At 37.8% G+C, this 19,734-nt stretch overlaps 1 protein-coding gene across 1 annotated transcript in view; it reads left to right on the top strand.

The window, feature by feature from the left end:
* The window catches only part of LOC106468024 (dedicator of cytokinesis protein 1-like), a gene marked incomplete at its 5' end in the record, with an annotated part of 80,466 nt that overhangs the window by 24,669 nt on the left and 36,063 nt on the right, over window positions 1–19,734 (top strand). Inside the window, 5 exons of the mRNA XM_013928422.2 lie at window positions 6,355–6,440; window positions 6,941–7,097; window positions 8,052–9,071; window positions 9,994–10,083; window positions 18,610–18,741. Coding sequence (XP_013783876.1) covers window positions 6,355–6,440; window positions 6,941–7,097; window positions 8,052–9,071; window positions 9,994–10,083; window positions 18,610–18,741 — 1,485 coding nt within the window. The remainder of the gene's footprint in view (window positions 1–6,354; window positions 6,441–6,940; window positions 7,098–8,051; window positions 9,072–9,993; window positions 10,084–18,609; window positions 18,742–19,734) is intronic.

The raw sequence follows: 19,734 nt of genomic DNA on the forward strand, positions 1-19,734 counted from the left end.
AATATTATAAAGAAATGTTTCACGAGGCAAACATGCGAGCAGCTTGTAGTAGCTCGTGGATAATGTAATTCGTACATGTAACATGAGCTGCACATTCCCCGAGTGATATACAACTTATAATGGCACGGATAGTAGTTAAACATGGTTCAAAGGGCAATAAATCAATAAAATTTAATTATAAATAGATGTATGATGTTATGAACTTAGAGCTACTGAGGATAAATGAATGTAGTTTCATGTTACAATTTGATGTCATTCTAGAAAGAAAAAAAGGGTAATTTGGATTTATTTCGATTTTCTTTTTTTTTTTGGTGGTTAGAAGGTTGGTCGAAATGACCAATTCTTTTTTAGATAGGATAGAGAAAATAATAGATAAACTATAAAGTTTTACTGAAAATATACGTTTGAAATGAATTTAGGAGGTTTCAGGGATTACACAAAGGAAATTTGGGATATTTGAAATGAGGAAGAGTATTTTTAATATTAACATTAAAATTACTTTGCACATGAACTATTCAAAACAAATATTCAATATATTCTTGGACAAATCTTTATTTTATTTTATTAAAAATACTTCACTAAAAAATAAGATTTTTTTTGTATCTGAAAGACTTGTAACATTAATCAAAAGACTGACAAATTTTGTGAAGATATACATACTATATTGAAAGTTAGAAGTATTAAATCTATAAAGACTTTAGATGAGTACAAAGAGGGCATGCGGTTGGTCAAATTGATTGAGCCTGTGTTGAGAGAGTTAAAAGTTATAGTATGAAAACTATAACAAGCACAAAATGGTTACCAAGTCAGTCCCTGGGACTGAGCCCATAGTGAGAGAGTTAACATAAATAATATTCATTACTACAATGTAATAAATTACAAATCACTAAGTGTTCAGTGTAAAATAAACCCTTCATAGTACATCACAAAATTATATATGAAATAACTTGTCTTATATGACAACAGAAAAAAAATTAAAATTCAGTCATATAAAAAACAATTAAATATACTGCATTAGAATAAGTCTCTATTGATCAAGTCAAATAATAAACCAAAAAAACAAAACACATTACATCCAGGTTTGTGATTATTACAACTATCTGAGTAATCAATCAAAATATTGCTAGTATGTTTGTTGTTAAACACAATGCTGCATAATGAGCTGTCTGTGTTCTACCCAATTTTAGTTTGTTTGCTTTTTTTACTTCAAGTTTGTTTTCAGCTTTGGTGATTCAGGGGGTGGAGAGCATCTTGCTTCAAGGGTCTCGGGTTCAATTACAGTTACCACCAAACTTGCTCACCCTGACTTTATTATTGCAAAGCTGCTAAGGCTATCTGCCACTCACTAATTTTGAATTGCTGACTAGAGGAAAGGCAACTAGCTGGCAGGACCTACTTCTAACATTTATTTTTATTATTGAACTACTGACTAGAGAGAAGGCAAATGATTGGCAGCACCCACTACCAATTGTTTTCTTGTACTGAGGGTTGAGGTACACTGTATTGGTTCCTTAATAAACTGTAGTCAATTAATTAATTTGCAACTACCACTAATCATCCAGCTCTAATATATATATATATATGTTAGCAAGGCACTTACGAAAAAGAAAAAGGTACAAAAAAGCAAATGAGACAAAATGCAGAGGTAACCATACATGTACAATTCTTGTAAATTATACTCACCCAGATTGGGTACAAGGCTTCACTCCTCATCACCTAATCCCCACCAGAAGGTTCTTGTAGTTTTACATATGGCTGCTATGGTGAGCTGCAACATCAAACTTTTGTCAAGATACTCTTAATGTCAGCCAGCAAGATCTGCATGTGGCACACCTCTTCCTGAAGTCATGATAGAGGTGTGGTTTTCTGCCATAGCAATTTCTCTTCTATGTTGTAGAGAGCCCAAGCTAGCCGTCTCCTTTCATTGTTGCTTGTACATGGGGATTTTCTCTAGCATAGTATGGTTTAGCAAGACTTTAAGTTGTTTAGGTGGGATCTCCACCCTTGTCTCTCTCTCTGGGCTTGGTTATGGAACCTCTGGGCTAATGGTGCCTCAGTGGCAGCCAAGGGAGAGCCTCCTTGCCTCATCTGGACGATGGTCAGTCCTTATGTTGGTGCACTTTAGTTGATGGCATAAACCCTTGGTTACAGTGAAGGAGACAGCCCATAGCTCGTCTGCATTGCCATGGCAGTGGTGATGGCAATGACAGTGTCAGATGCCATTATTCAGAGACTCATCTTGACCTAACCTTCTGAGAGCCTGGTTGATTCTGGAGAGGATCCAAGCTCCAGAAAGAATTTCTTGGGTTTCAGGATTTAGTATGCCCACTCAGAGATGTGGGCACATCTGTCAGCATTGGTATGCCAAGGCATCACACCCTCCAAGGGGGCATTTCACATGAGGATCCCATTTTCTCTAAAGCAGTGGTTCAGCCCTAGGTAGCATGGTCAGCTACTTGGAGCATATAATAAAGGGTCACTGGCTTCCATGCAAATTACTTTGCTAACTTTCACGAGTTACTTTCTAAAACTATATCTTGGTAGCTGTGATCCCATAATATGCTTCCATCTAAGAGCCATCAATGCCAGCTAGTTTTTCTTTTCCACTTCAGGAAATAATCACTGGCAGAATTCATTGAAACTAAGATTTTTTGCCTAAAATTCTTATCTATCATGATTAATACTTATGTTGTTACTACTGTATATAAAGATACACTCCGAGTAAGTACAATTCTTTCACCTCATGTAGAATTGGCATGCATTCTCCAGGTGTGAGGGAAAGAATCTAGTGTTGACCAGGTAGCATGCTTCATAGAGTTCTTGCCACTTACCTAGATCAGTTTAGTGATTTTTTTCAAAATTTCAGGCAGCATTTTGCATCAGAAAATTTACTCTGTGGCTCAGAAAGCAAAGATTACAATACCTCAGTAATTGATTTTTCAACCATACAAATTCAATGAAGCAGATACTGTTGGTATCTGGCAGATATCTTCTTTTGTGAAACTCTGCTTGATAGCTCAGAAAGCAAGGGTTGCTAAAGCCTGTAAGTCAACAAACCATCTTAACAATGTGATAATCAAGTGGAAATTAGTGTAGAGCATTCATTTTACAATGAACATCACTTGACAGCTTGAAGAGCAAGGATTGTTACTACCTTTAAGTCAGATCCCACAATCAGTGACTGGCCTAGCTTGTTGATGAATTGGCTAGTCCCACCCATATCAGTCAGAAGGCCATCAGTGTTGGCTTGGATGACTGTCGAAGCTGTCTTTTACCTCTTAGTCCAGTGCATCTTTGTTTGTCTCATCCCAAACAGCTGAATAAGCTTTTGCTCTTTCTGCCTTGTAAGTTGAGTTGAAATGACTTGAAATGACATTCTTGTTCTCCTCTTAACTCATAGATCTCCACCTGAAACTCTTGATGAAGTCAGTGCATGAAAGATTCCACTTCTACCTACAATATACCCTAGAAATTCAACCTGTGTGCACATAAACACAGATTATTTCTGGTATATGCTTCAAACCTGCTTTCTTTATCTGATGGAGTACCATTCTCAGATTATCAACTGTAGAATCAATTGTTTGATGACCAAACACCAAAACATTGTTGACATAGCCTAATCATCTCTCCTATTGCAACTCCTTCAGTTTAAGTTCCATTAGCCTCCCAAATGGGGCAGGTGAATTACTCAGACCGAATTTCACAAGATTCTCATACAAGCCATTTTTTGTGCTAAAAACAGTTTAAGGTCTGCTCTCATCATTCAGCATGAATTGACAGCATCTGGATACTTGATCTTAAATATTGCACCAACAGGAACCTTCTAACAAATCCAGACATTCATCTGTTTGGGATAAAATGGAAGTTATCAAAGCAAATTATTCTGTTCTCCTTTCAAAAATTAACACAGAATTGTAGCATGCCTTCCTTTTTCCTGCCAGTCATATAGAGACAACCAAATACTCTCAGAAGGTTGTATGATTGTAGCCTTCAACATCCACTGTATCTCAGTTCTGGATACATTTGTAGTGCTCCAGAGAACCCAGAATGGCTGTGGCTTGATTTGACATACATTGCATGTATCTATGCTGTGGTGAATCACTAACCCATTAACCATCTGGTCCCAAAAATACATTGACATACTCAACCAACATGTCACTGGGTTAATTTTGCTGTTCAAATTGTTTGCACAGTCCTCAACCAACAATTTCAGATGTGTTTATATCCTTGTTCTTTCTTTTCAATGTGGTGCTGTGAATGCAACCTTAACCTTGGTTACTTCCACTTCTCATACCACACCAATAACTTCGAGCTTTAAACTGGATATCTCAACACCAGGATTTCATTCTTTCTAAGATAAATAATTGCCCGAGCTAATGCTGCTAGTTTTCTGGGCAGGAAACAGTTCATTTCATACATGAGTTCTATAACCACATTGTGTGTCATGGATGAACTAGACTTTATCCATAGTAAATAATGGAACACCACTTGTACATGTAGAGCTACTGTTTTTTTGTTTTTTGCCCACTACAAACACTACTGCAGTCCACTGTTGCTGTGCTTCATCTGCTCAACATCAGATAACTCTCCCACAGAACATCAGTTCACCAGTGGCACAAGCAATTTCTGCAGTACATCGATTTCAAGGATGTCAGAGCAAGAACTGAAGTCAGAAATGACTACCTTCTTTCTGTGAGCAATATCTCCTAGACATAGCCAGAGATCTGTCTCTTCACTAATGTCTAGGCTATCATCACTTGCCAGAACAAACTGTATTCCTGGTCATAGTGGTGATCTCATCTGGAGGGATAGATATATTGGCATACCAGTATTCTGGCTGCACCTAATTCAACCAGGAGCTCAATCTCTCGCCCTTGTATCTTCCTAGATACTAAGTTCCATCTAGGCTTGAGAGAGCTGAGCTGATAATCAAACTTTTCAGTGTAAACTATCAGCTGTGCTCACTCAAGTCAGTGATGAGACATTAATTGAACACTGTTAATTTTAAAGAGCTGTAGCAGCAACATTTACTGCTTACTGTTGGATCTCTTGGGCCTGTTGAACTGTCATTCAAAACCAATAGCCTTGCCTACCATACTGCTTGGAAAAGTGTGGATGCTGCTGGCTCTCCAGCACCTGCTGAACCATCTGTTGGAATTAATATTCTTGCTGATTTTGCTACTCTCCAAAATACAGGCAATTCACTCACCAGTAACCTCACATATCACATGAGGAGTAAATGCTTCACTCATCTCATCCTCTATAACATCATTAGCATAGGCTGTAGCATATAAACTATGGGCAGATCTATATAGCCCTGCCCATCAACTGGAAACCAGTGTGGTTACATCACAGTGCTGGAATGTTTGAATGGTTGATTAACCCTCTGCATGCCAGGCACCTGAGTAGGATGGTACATATGAAGTGTAGCCACAGCAACTGCTACTGTAGGTTTTTTCCTCTCATACAACCTACTTGAAATTACCACTTTATACCTGGTCACTGTGGAAACTGTTAAGGTGAGTATATCCTGCTCACAAAGCTGGTGATACATATTCTTGCCAAGAAATCCTTCAGTGAACTTGTCCACCAAGATATCTTCACTGTCTGCTGAAACAATCACAAAGTAAAATTTTCCACGCAAGCTGTGCAGATCATCTGGATAAGTGACCAGACTCGTGATGGGTTTCTCTTCCACAGTGTCAAAATATCAGAATAGTCTTCTAGTTGTTTTTCATCCAAATGCTAGATGGAGTCAGAGCTAGACTGTCTAAGCTCAGGATCAGATGTTGGACTGCTTCTTCTTAGACCAGCTATTCCAACCTGCTTGAAATTCTTCAGAAAATTTCTTTCTTTGATACACCTTTGGCAAAATATGCTTGGATTTACTCACAGGGACCTGTGGATACTCATTCATCAGCTCTGCTTATTACCAGGTTTCTTCATGATACATGGTTGATCTAGCAGGATACATCCAAGCCTTTCTACTGACCCATGATTTGCAGCATTTGTCTGTTGGTACTCACTGTCTCACTTGCACAAGAAACTACTTTGTCTGGCAGACTTATTCCACCAGCAGTACATCCAGTCTTTGGCTGGTCTTAACCAGATATGGAGTTGGGTTACTCTGACTGGCAACAACCTGGAAGTTCTGTAGATACCACTCCATTCAGTTTAGGACTTACAAGAAGCCATTTCACCTCAGCAACCCTCAGTTGTCCATATTTCCCTTACATTGTAATCAATCCTCAGTTTAGATGTATCTTCACCTTAATAAGTTTAGCATAAGCAAAGATTTCACTTGTGTAAATATATATTTAGACATTCTATAAACAGACTATTCTTTACACCCAGTTTGAGAATGAGATGATTACAAAGTTGGACATGCTTGTTGGAGGTGGAAGAGGAGATGAACAGTACAAACAACTTTTCTTTGAACTGTAAGTAATGAATTCTTTGTCTATGTTTTGACTGTTATTACCACAGTTTAATTAATAATATTGTTCTCTGCAAACTGATGAAGAGCATTTTAAAAACAACTTTTATGTGAAAAAATACATGGGCATTTAAAAGAATTAAAGATTCATACTCCAAAACCATAAAATGTGTATATATTCTAGTAAGAAATACAAAGTGCCATTAGATTATTGTGAATACTAAAATATACATATATATATACTTTATAAAACAACTATATACTTTCACAATGCAAATTTCTTAGTATAAGAAATATCTTGAAAATAAATGTTTCTTGAGACAAATTTCCAGGATTATACATGATTATGCTTATCATGAAGTTGATACATTGTTGTATTTGTGTCATTAACCTTTAATAACATTTCTTTGTATTGAAAAAACATGACATATATTAAACATGCAAATGTAGAACAATAACAGTTTGTATTAGATGTGCTTAACACGTATCATACATGTCTTTCAGTATTGGTGGACTCTGTGAGAACCATTCAACAATGAATGAACAAGGTATCAAGTTTGTGAAGACAGTGGTAAGACTGATGAAGAGGTTATTGGAGTACAGAGACATCATAACTGATGAAAACAAGGAAAACAGAATGATTTGTATTCTCAATCTTTTGGTAAACAAATATTTCTCAAGATTTTATAGTTGTTTAAAAATCAAATCAGACTGTACTCTTTCCATTGTTCAACTAATATCATGGTACTCTGTAAGAACATTTCATGTAAATGACCTTATATTTGTTTTACAGTGAAGTCCTCAAAACCAGACAAACAACTCACTAACAAGTGAATAAGAGAAAAAACTCATTCTCTAATGTTTTTCAGGATAAAAGGAAGTAGTATTAGTTGTTGTTTTTATATTATGCTAATATTATATCAAAAAACACTATTTGTTGCCTTCTACCCAACTTTCATATTAACATGAAGCTATAGATTTAAATATATGGAAAAAGACAAAGAAAAAAAAGATAATAAAATGGATGTTCTGAAACCATTTGAGTGCGTATTATACGAGGGATGTTGCATTAAAAAAAAATCCAATAACACAAGTGCTTTCATGAAGCGGGCTTATATTCATCATGAAGAAATGAATGATGGCTTTAGTGTTTTCAGACTAATGTCTCTCCCAGCTTTTCCTATTCTTACTTCCAGAATAAAATTATGAATTTTTTTTTGGTTGTCAAGTGCATTTTGAAACCATAGTTATACTAGAGAAATTGTCATATGTAGTTTATTATTTTAATCCTTAGAATGTTCTGATAAATTATTTTCATTGATTTACCTAGTTTCTTTTTTTGACAGTGCAGTTGCTAAAGAAATGTTTTTTAAATCTATTTCTGTGCTGTTATTTTTTGAGGAATATTACTTGTTACTGTTAGAATAATAACAATGTTTAATGCTGTTATTTTTTTGTTATAAATATTTACAAGTTTCATAAGTTTATGGTATTATTTTTCATCTGTTTGCTTTTTTAACTTTATTATTTATTTTTCTTGGAATTTCCTTTATGTCATACTTATATTTATATCCACAAAGAAGTTGTGTATATTTGTTTTGGTTTTGTCCATTAGGAGTTCTACAATGAAATCAATCGCAAAGAGATGTACATACGTTATCTATACAAGTTGTGTAATCTACACCTGGATTGTGAAAATTATATTGAAGCAGCATTTACTTTAAAATTACATGCTGAATTGTTAAACTGGTATGATAAGCCACTGCCTCATATTCTAAAAAATGAAGAATACCCTCACTGTGAGACCCATCGAGAGCTAAAGGAACGACTTTATTGTGATATCATAAACTATTTTGATAAAGGAAAGCTCTGGGAGGCAGGTTTAACACTTTGCAAGGAGTTAGCCCAGCAGTACGAGAATGAAATGTTTGATTACAATCAACTTAGTGATCTTTTAAAGCAAATGGCTACATTCTATGATAATATCATGAAACAGGTTCGGCCTGAGCCAGAATATTTTCGTGTAGCCTACTTTGGACGAGGTTTTCCTGCATTTCTGCAAAACAAAGTTTTTGTGTACCGTGGAAAAGAATATGAACGATTGTCTGACTTCAGCAATCGATTGTTGAATCAGTTCCCAAATGCACAAATAATGAATAAACTGGATTCTCCAGGAGAGGAGATATCAGAATCCTTACTGCAATACTTGCAGATCAACAAAATTGACCCTGTAATGCAGGAACAGGATCGATTTCATGGAAAACTTGTCCATGATCAAATTCTGAAATACTACAAAGTAAATGAGGTGCAGAAATTTACCTACTCTCGACCTGTTCGGAAAGGAGAAAAGGATTCTGATAATGAATTTGCCACTATGTGGCTAAAAAGAACTTACTTAGTAACATCTTACCATTTACCAGGTATTCTTTGCTGGTTTCCGGTTACTAACTCTGAAGATATGGAGATCAGTCCACTGGAGAATGCTATTGAGACCATGGAGACCACCAATCGTCGAATTAGGGATATGATTGTCCAACACCATGCTGACCCAGCTCTCCCTATTAACCCTCTTAGCATGCTGTTAAATGGAGTAGTTGATGCAGCTGTTATGGGTGGAATTATTAACTATGAAAAGGTAAGTTTAGTCATTTGTGTTCTAAAATCAAGTGTTAGTTATAGTTACATGATGTAATATAAATTCACAAACATCCAAATTTATCCCATGGAACACAAGTTTAAAGTTACAGAATTTTCATTTGTATGTGCTACAGATTTATATTGGTTTGTAGGCCTAACTTAGTAATACTATAGTACATATATAACTGTGTCATTATGGGAGAAATATATTATTATGGCTTTGTAATGTAGTTAACATTATGCTGTCAACAACATGCTTTAAAGTTTTTCCCTTTTCCATGGCAAATAGCAACTATCTGTTCTTTCTTTGAAGCTTTGTATTTTGGAAACTCATGAAAGTGCAGATTTTTAACTCCAGATTCCTCTGCATAATGCTGTAATTTTGATCACTATTACATAAACCACTAGAAAGTGTGCCATTTTTACTAGTATTTGCATCATTATCCCCATTTATATAACTGTCAACATTGAAAATACTAAAAATGTATTGTTAGAAATCTAGAATCCATTGCTTTCAGAGGAATTATAGTTTTTGACAAATGGTTTGTAGTTTTTAATTTTCCAGGTTTGAATCCTTCATGAATTTCTGTACTTTTTATTCATAATTATGTTCTGTAATGTGTGAAAGTGCTGCTCTTTGTCCAAAACTACAGTAAGTACTGTCTTTATCAGCTGTAGGTGTGAGGATTGAATTGTCTTTTCTTAGCTGTTTTCATGCTGTATTATTTTGTCTTCAGAAGTTATTCTTTCTTGAGTGCTGAAGGGTTTCATTATGAAGAAGATCATAGTGTTCTCATTAGTTCACTTTATATGCATAAATGCACGAATTTTTACATCAGGGATGAAGAAAATTTCTGGTTATACAGACTAAATTACCTTCATGTTGCTCTTTTAATGTTATTCACTATTTTTTTTCTTAGGCATTTTTCAATGATGAATATTTGGAGAAAAACCCAACCAGAAGAGGCAAAGAAGGAATACAGAAATTGAAAGACTTAATAGCTTGTCAGGTAACCTTTTATATAATATTGTGTAAATTTTACTTAAAGAATAGCATTATAAACACCTTCACATATTTAAGTAACCATATAAGAGTCGAGTCAGCACACCTCAGAGTAAAAAGACCAGTGTTTCTGTTGTTCTTCAGTGTTAGTATATATGTTATATATTTTTTACTTTTGTTTGTAAGCTCTTTAGAAATGTACACAACATGAAAGATATTCAATAACCTGTTCTGTTAGGCTGCATAAACTATGACACTGCCTATCATTGTGTGTGTGCACAATACTGTGATTTTGCATTTTCGATTGCTGTAAACAATCATGACAGGACAAATAATGTATGAAGCTCTATCTTGGTTTAATTTGATAGCAAAAGATTTGTGAAAAAACTTTAAGCTAATGTTGTGCCTTAATTATCCATGAATTTAGCCACTTTTCCAGTAAAGTATTCTCCCTCTGTGTGCAAACTTTTTCAGAAACACATGACACAAGCCTTCATCATTCCTCTGTTGGAATCCAAAATTCTAACACGTCCCTTATGCAAATCATTATGTATTACCTCTCCACCAATAGGAGAGCACTACTATCATGTGATGCATGTTACTCCCTGTACGTGCCACTACCGAACTATCACTTCTCGTTTTGGCAGCTGTCGAGTTCAGATGATCTTTCTTATATTGTTAAGTTACCTTGAAGTGGTTTATTTTGCATTTTTCCTGTTTTATATTTTTCTTAACTTTATTTACTACACTTCACAGCTGTGAAGTTAAGATTTTTATTAAAGCATTACTTCCTCGTGTTTCCAAAGTTACAGTCACCACTTATGGTACTTTGCCAGTGTCTGATGCTGTATTTTCAGCCACAGATGCAGGCAACTCATCTGGGAATATATCGTCACTCATTCACTGGGAGATTGAGCGGTATATGAACCAACCTCTCTCTACTTCTGCCCCACTTCCTCCTGAGCCTTCCAAGCTGGGCCACGCTGATGACGATTTTGATCGTTTGTCCCCCCCCCCCCTTTGGAATTTGCTGTGCCTTCCCGTTTACTACCTGATGATTCAACTCTTCTGTCATTGGTCTTTCCAGACTTCATCTCTCAGATATGTGATGTTTTGTCTCTTATACCTGTTTCCTATGACCCCTGTACCTTCTCTCTTACATGAAACAACCTCCCGACCCTATTTAGTTTTTCCCCCGTCCCCTGATATTAGGTTTCACGCGGACCAAGGGAATTAGTGTGCCTCGTCCCACACAGACTTTGGATCAGTCTGCTCTTGCTTATCATTGGGTGGACTTTCCTATTCTCGACCAATAGTTGTTGGGGTCAGTTCTACCTGTTTGGGGGGCAAACCAAGATTACCCTGTCCAACTTACCCAAATCCAATTTTGTCGCCTTTGTCTCACCCACACGATCCTGTTAAGGTGCCTTTCCTCCCTTCACCTTCTGTTAGAGGCTCTTCACAGGAATCCTGAGTGGTTTTGTGCTGAAATCCTCTCCATCCTTACTTCTACACTGGCTCGCCTGTCATCTTTGGCTCTCATGTTTCAAATGTGGTTTGTTTGTTGTTGGGATCTCTTGGGCCATAACACGGTTTTGGCACAGACTTGTCTCCAGGCTCCTTATCTGGGGGATCTCTGCATGGCACCATTTTTGCGGCATTAAGTGTTTGACTCTGTTCCTGAGTCTTTGGAATCACAGGTGGTCTTGCCTATCAACATTCTACCCTTATTAACTTGATGGCTCGTTTCTTTTAGTCAGGGCTGAGCACGCCACTGGTTCCTCTCCCCCAACCTTCCCCTTCCCAACCTCTACCTGTCACACCCTCCTGTGTGCCACAGTTTGCCAATTTACTTGACAATACACGATCAGCCAACAGCAGTACCAGTGACTACATGGTTGGTTCGGGCTCATTAGGGGCTCATCTTTTGAAATTCGTTCATCGGTGGGGACCTTTTCTCGCCAATGTCTGGATTCACAGAGTGCTCTCGGAGGGATATGTTATCCCCTTTCTCTCCCTTCTCCAGTGTTCCCATTACCTTTCCATCTCCTCTTGATCCTTCGACATTCCAGCATCTGTTAGAGGCGGTTCAGGACCTCATTGCACAGCAGACTATCAAACCAGCTCCACCAGGTTCATGGGGGTTTTACTCCCACCTGCTTGTAGTTCCCAAGAAAACCGGAGACTGGCAGCATGTCATCAATTTATCCCATCTCAATCAGTATGTTCACACTCCTTGCTTTACCATGGAGACATACCTTTCTCTTCAGTGGACATTTCTTCAGGTCTTTGGATGACCAAGATGGACATTTCCAATGCTTGCCTACACATTCCTGTGGCAGAGCATTTGTGTCTATATCTTCAGTTTGTCCATCGGGGGTTGTGTACCAGTTTCATGCCTTACCTTTCACCCTAGCCGCAGCACCATGCATGTCTTGTCATGTGGTCTGCTCCTTTGGTCAGTATATTCATGCCATGGGGTTGTGCTTCCATGTTTATATGGACAACTGGCTTCTTCTTGCTCATTCCAAACGGGAATCAGGCCGTCAAACTTGTCAGCTTCTGGCCAAAGCTGTGCAGGTGGGCTGGTTGATCAAATTGGAGAAGTCTTTCCCACATCTTACCCAAAACCTTATCGAGTCAGGTGTTTTATACAACATCCATCTCAGTCCGGCCCAACCTTCTCCTCTCCAGCTCCATTCTATGGAATGGGCCAATCTGAAGCCCCCATCTGTTCCCTCACTTACAGCTTGTGATGTTCTAGCACTTTTGGGGATGTAGTCCTCCATGACTCCTCTCATACCCCTGTGCAGGGCCCATATGTGTTTTCTTCAATGGGTCCTTCACGATCAATGGAACCTTGCCTCAGATCCCTGGAATATTCCTTTATCCCTTCCCTCATCCCTTGTTGATGATCTCCATTGGTGGTTCAACAGGGCCCAAATGTTGGTGGGGTCCCGCTTCCTCCTCCTTGGCCAGATTTACATCTGTTCATGGATGTATAACTTCAGGGCTGGGGTGCCTGGGTGGATCACCAGGAGGTTTCAGGTCATTAGTCTGTGGAAGAGAGTTCTCTTCCCATCAATGTTCTTAAATTTCTGGCTGTGCATCAGGCTTTGGATCATTTTTTTTCTCTTGCCAGCTGCTGGCTGGTTATGATTCATTCTGACAATTCTACCGTGTTGGGTTATATCAATCACCAAGGTGGCACCAAGTCCAGATCCCTATGTTTTCACACTATGGATCTTTATTGGATCCACACACATCAAATTCGTTTGATAGTGGGTTATGTACTGGATGCTTTCAATCTCATAGCTGATCGTCTTTCCCAACCACGTCACGTTTATCCCATGTAGTTGTCCTTGCATCCTGCCATTTTTCGGCGGCTCTGTCTGCATCTGAGTGTGCCCCATACTGATACCTTTGCCACTGCCCCAATCACAAATTATCTCTTTTTGGTCCCCGGTTCCCCATCCTCCAGTCTTGACTGTCAATGCCTTCAGCGAGGATTGTTCTCATCTGTTCCTTTATGTTTACCCTCCCATCCATTTATTTCTTCGAGTGGTTTCTCTTATCTTTGCCACTCCGTGCACATTCCTTCTGATTGCTCCTTACTGGCCCACTCAACCATGGTTCCCTCCCTTCTGTCCTGACCTGCTCCATCAACCCCAGTCACCAGTCTTCCATCCAGCATCATTCATCCTAAGTCTTCACACATGGCTTTTGTCAGGTCCTTGAAGAAGAGTTCTGGTTTCTCTCCCAGAGTAGCTTCACATTTAGCCTGTTCCATTTTCCCTTCTTCCTTCATTGTCTATCAACGTAAGTGGAGCATTTATCACTCCTAAGCATTGACTTGGGGTTTCTGAGCTTCTAACCCAATGGTTTCCTGTATCTTTGAGTTTCTCGTGTGGCTCTTTGAGAGGGGTATTTTGGGGTTTTGGGCAGTGTTAACCTATACCTTTTATTTTTCCAATTTCCACAGGGTCTTTGCTTTCCCTGTCCTTTCCATGTTGATCTATTCTATCTGGCTCCATTGGCCACCAAGGTGTCTGTCGCTCCCGGACTGGGACATTAACGTGGTCCTTCATGCCTTCACTTTACCTCTATTTGAACCTCTGTCTATGTGTTCCCTGTTTCACCTCTTTTTGAAGGCATAATTCCTTCTCCTTCTGGCCTGCGGGCATCATAAGCTGGATATTTTTGCCATCCACATTACCAGGACTTTGTACCACACCTCCTACCTTATCCTTTATCCGGATCATGTTTTCCTTCCTAAGACCTCTGCAACTTGAGAGGGTCAGTCCTCCTTTTCCCCTATCTGCCCATCCTTTATATCTCATTCCTACCCTGGTCCTGATCCAGATAGACTCCTCTGTCCTGTCCGTGCCTCCAGTTGTCATATTGCTTGCATGGCTTCCTTCCAGGGTCCTCATTCACACCTTTTTATCCTTAGCAACCTTCCTCTTCCTGTGATCTTTCCCCACTTACCCTCACCTATTGGGTTTAATATTTGATCCAGTTGGCCTATTCCTCCTTGTCTCCTTCCCAGGGTGATCTCTTTCCCATTTCCCCATGTCAAATCCATCACCTTGACCTTCTCACTTGCCTCTCGTATTCGTTGGCCATTGGAGGAGATTCTATGGTTGAACATGTGGACGACTCTGCACACTTTCACCTCCACTGCATAAACCGTATCATTGATTCTGATTCATCTGGATATCAGCTGTTGCCTGTGACTATTATACAGACTTTGGTGTGGCTGTGACACAAGATAAGTCCTTACTAATGCTTTCCTTTCTTTCAGGGGCCCCTGCTTCAGCTTCACTTTGGGTCCCACTCTGTGGCAAATGGTACCTGACCAGATATTCTGTCTGTACTCAGAATGGGTTTTACTTAGATGGCTATAACCATTCACAGACATTTTGCTATCAAATACACACTGTAATCCATGTTGATTCTTATACATTTTCCATGGCTATGTATGCTTACCCTTGAGATGGGGTGTTTCACAAGATCACTAGAGTGTAAATTCCTCATGATAATTACGTTATAATATGCCCATCCCGGACCGTACCACCCATAGACAGTGTGGGTAAAGCAGAAGGGGATTGCTGCCCATCCCTGCCATGCTTAGAATGAATAAATCAGTGCTTTTAAAAATAGGGTTTTGTGATCACCCATTGCACTGTCTCGAGTGTTGCAGTCTCCCCATTCCAGTGGAGTATGGGAGTCCTTACCAGTTTCATGCTGCTGGGATGGGTGACCATGGAGGCGACCTGCTGGATGTGTTCCACAAAGATGGCTATAACCATTCAGTTCAAAGTAGGGTAGTGATGTTCTGCTGGTGTAGAGGGAGTTACAAGATCCTCTGGATGAGTAACTAATTCTTGGAGTTGAGACACCCAAATGCAGTTCACCCCTCTTACTGGGTGCCCTTCTCCTACCCTCGCATGGATGTCGGTACCCAGCGGGTAAGGTTTTGGGGCTTGAGTAAACCAATCACGTAAATCCTCACACAGATTTGGGTTGTCCATCTTCTCCTCTTGACTTTTCTTCTGTGTTGTGGGTTGCAGAGGTCTACATGGCCTGTTTCAGCTTTTGTCCTGACTTTTCCCTTGTTGGGTGACAAGGTTTTTTACCAACCGAGGGTCGTTTTGGGTCAGTTTCATGGTTGCAGAGGTTGAATGCTTGTGATGGACTTCCCTCGGATTCCAGATGATGCATTCCCGATTCCCTGGCACTAGGCTACCCTGTGAGTTCCTGGAGTTGAATGTTAGGTTCCCTCTTGACTCTGGGACTTGAGGATGTTGGTAACCAGCAAATGAGATTTTGTATGTAGTTGACTTACCGAGTATGGTCCATCGTGCCCTAGCCACCCTACACCATGGGACACATCCTCACTTCCATCATGGGATTGAGTGATTCTAATTACTGTTTAAGATCACATTGCTAAACTATTCTCTCCCATGCAGATGTGCTCCCTTCATGTTCTGCCATGTCTGGTCCTCCTGATCATGTCGATATTCCTGGCACTCAGACATGGTGCAGTGCCTTTTCTCAGATCATTTGATCTGTTCCTCTCACTTCGGAGGTGTCCTCCGGAAACTTCCAGGGGATACGCCTGTGCTTCCCTCACACTGGTCCATCCTCCATTTCAATGTGAGATTCAAGCTAATCTTGTGAACGGAGGGAGAGTACCTTATCGGAAGTTATAATTTTTCTAAACAAAAATGTATTTCCAATAGGCACTTCCCTCTTCTCGCATTTCCCTCCCATCCTCTCCACAATCTTCCGGTGCTCATGTCTTCTGACAAATTTCAAGTGATAGTTCGGTAGTGGTGAGTAGAGGGAGTCACATGAGCCACGTGATAGTAGTGCTCTCCTATTGGTGGAGAGGTGACACCTGATGATTTCCATGAGAGACATGTTGGAACTTTGGATTCCAACAGAGGGATGATGAAGGCTTGTGACATGCATTTCTGAAAAAGTTCGCATACAGAGGGCAGCACAAAATGAGAAAAGCTAATCTTGTGAAGCGAGGGGAGTACCTGTTGGAAATACATTTCATTTAGGAAAATTATAACTTCAGTTAATGTGATATACATATTTCATTCACTAGTACATCACTCTTTTTTATCCATTTACTTTTTTTAATCCTTCTTCATGTATGCTCATGTTTGGCATATATCATACATTTACTGGAACAATACTTTTTCTCTGTGTAGTCTCAAGTTTGGCACTTATCCACTATTTATCAGTAAATTGCTCTTCCTTCAAATATTTTCAGGTTTGGATATATATATATATATATTACACATGTACATGTATTATTATTCATGTACTCGCAGGCTTGATATATGTCACACATTCATCGGTGCATTATTCTTTGTTCACGTACTCTAAGGTTCACCATATATCACACATTTGTCAATGCATTTTTTATTTCATGTACTCTGAGGTTTGCCATATATCACACATTTATCTATACATCACATGTTATTCATGTACTCTCATACTTGGTAGATATCACACATTTGTAACTACATTACTTCTTCTCTGTGTACCCTCATGTTTGCAATTTATCACCATCGGTGCATTATTCTTTCTTCATGTACTCTGAAGTTTAGCACATATCACACATTTGTCAGTACATTAATCTTTCTTCATGTTCTGTAAGATATGTCATATATCCCACATTTATGTACCCTCATATTTTGCATATATCACACATTTTTCAGTGCCTTTTTCTTTTTAAATGTACTCTAAGGTTTAAGATATTTCATACATTTATATATACATTACTCTTTCTATACAAACTCTCAGATTTGGCATTTACCACACATTTTTGATATATTATTCTATCTTTGTGTACTCTTAGGTTTGGCACATATCTCAGATTTGCATATATCACACACATGTCAATACCCTACTCTTTCGTCATGTAGTCTCAGGTTTACCATATATCTCACATTTACAAGTTTGGCATATTTCATACATTTATGAGTACATTACTCTTGCTTGATGTACTCTCATTGATTTTTCTTCATGTACACTCAAGTATAGCATATGTTATATTTGTCAACACATTACTCTTTCTCTGTATGCTTTCATGTTTGGCATGAATCACATGTTTGTCAGTACTTTGTTCTTTTTCCACATACTCACAAGTTTGGTATATATATTACCGTTTGTCACTACATTATTTTATCTTCATGTACTTCCTTGTTTGTCATATATCACACATTTATGAGTACATTACTCTTGCTCCATATATCCCTTTGATTTTTCTTCATGTACACTCAAGTCTAGGATATATCACACATTTGTCAGAACATTATTCTCCATGTTTTTTTTTTTAATTCAGCATACATCACACTTTGTCAGTACATTGTTCTCTTTCCATGTACTCATAGGTTGGGTATACATTATACATATATGTCACTACATTATTCTTTCTCTGTGTATTATCAGGTTTGGCATACAGTTATTTTACATTACTCTCACATTTGGCATACATGTGATATATGCCAAATGTGAGAGTGATTTAGCCACTTTGCAGTTAATGTGGTACACATACATAATGCATCAGTACATTACTCCTTCTCCATGTACTCACAAGTTTGGCCACTGATTCATCAATTAATGACTTTTTTTTTGTGCCTGCTCTTATATTTTACAAATATAATATCTGCATCAGTACAGATTACTTTTTTTCATGTATCTGCTGTTGATTAGTACATACCACTTATTCATTTCTAAATTACTCAATCTTTGTGTATCCCCCTGTTGTTTGGTACATATTCACCCATTCATCTCTATATTACTCTTTTCTTTTTTTTCATTTAATACACATTTTGTTTTTGTCCATATAACACATTAATCAGAATATTTTCTTCATATTCCAGCTTTTTTGTTTTTTGATTGTTACATTTTTCAGTGTTTTATGTTTTGTCAATTAAGTGTTTAGGCTGAAAATAATTGTGGTTAAAAGATAATACCATATAATTTAAATGATATACTTATTTTTTTTAAGATTCCATTGTTAGAAGCTGGCATAGCACTTCATGGACAAAAAGCCCCAGAAAGCTTACAACCATTTCATGACCATATGGAGGAGTCTTTCAGCAATTTACGGAAACATGTTGAAGAAAAATATGGAAAACGGGTAAGCCTAGTTTGGTGAACTTGAACAGGAGTGTAATACAATCAGTGGAATGTTTTACAAACATTGATATACACAGTTTTTTTTTTTTACATATCTCTAAAGTCTTTACTGTTTTAATGATAATAATTTACTGGTGCATAATTGTCCATACAGAGATGAAAATTATATAAACCACATATATCTATAAGGCTATTTAACTCATTAAGCATGAGATTGGGTCCCTGGGTCTGACATCTTACCCGTTTTGTGCTTGTTATAGTTTTCATGCTATAACTTTTAAATTAGTAAGCGTATATTCATGAAGTTTTGCAGATTATCAGTAAACATTACAATGCTTTCATATATGCAAAATATCTAATTTTTTATTGAGTCTTAAGATTTGTAAAGCAATGTTTTTCTCATGCCTTTTTTTTCTTTTTGCATGTTGCCTATCCAACATGCAAAGTAATTTTCATTTTAAGATTTAAAATATTTTTATGCATCAGAAACTTTTCAAATTTTGCATGCGAAATCTTTATAATGTCCAGATAGTTATCAAATGTTTCTTAAGAAAAAACTTTGTATTTTATCTGTTATTTTCAGTAATTAATCTCTGTATGGGTTCAGTAGATTTGACCAATCTCATAATCAACATAAAAATTAGGAAATGAATATAAGTTATGCCTCTTTCATTCTAGGATGACAACAAATTATAACATAAAAACATAAATGTTTAGACTAAATAGCTCAGATCTCATAACATTATACATTTATATATTTTTATTATATTGACCTTTCAGCCATGCCTGGCTAACAATACAGAAGTTACAATGATGAGACAAACGTGCACTTGTGTTATCGTATCCAATAGTATAAAACTGACCTTTAGTCTTTACAAAGTGACCTGTCTTGGCTGTGTTTTAGTAGACTAGTATTTTGTAAAATGTATATAGATTATTGCTATTTCAAAATAAGTTCTTAAACATATTTTTCCTAAAACATAGATCAGTAAAT

This window comes from Limulus polyphemus, unplaced genomic scaffold (assembly GCF_000517525.1).
Source record: "Limulus polyphemus unplaced genomic scaffold, Limulus_polyphemus-2.1.2 Scaffold2838, whole genome shotgun sequence".
Lineage (NCBI taxonomy): Eukaryota > Metazoa > Arthropoda > Merostomata > Xiphosura > Limulidae > Limulus > Limulus polyphemus.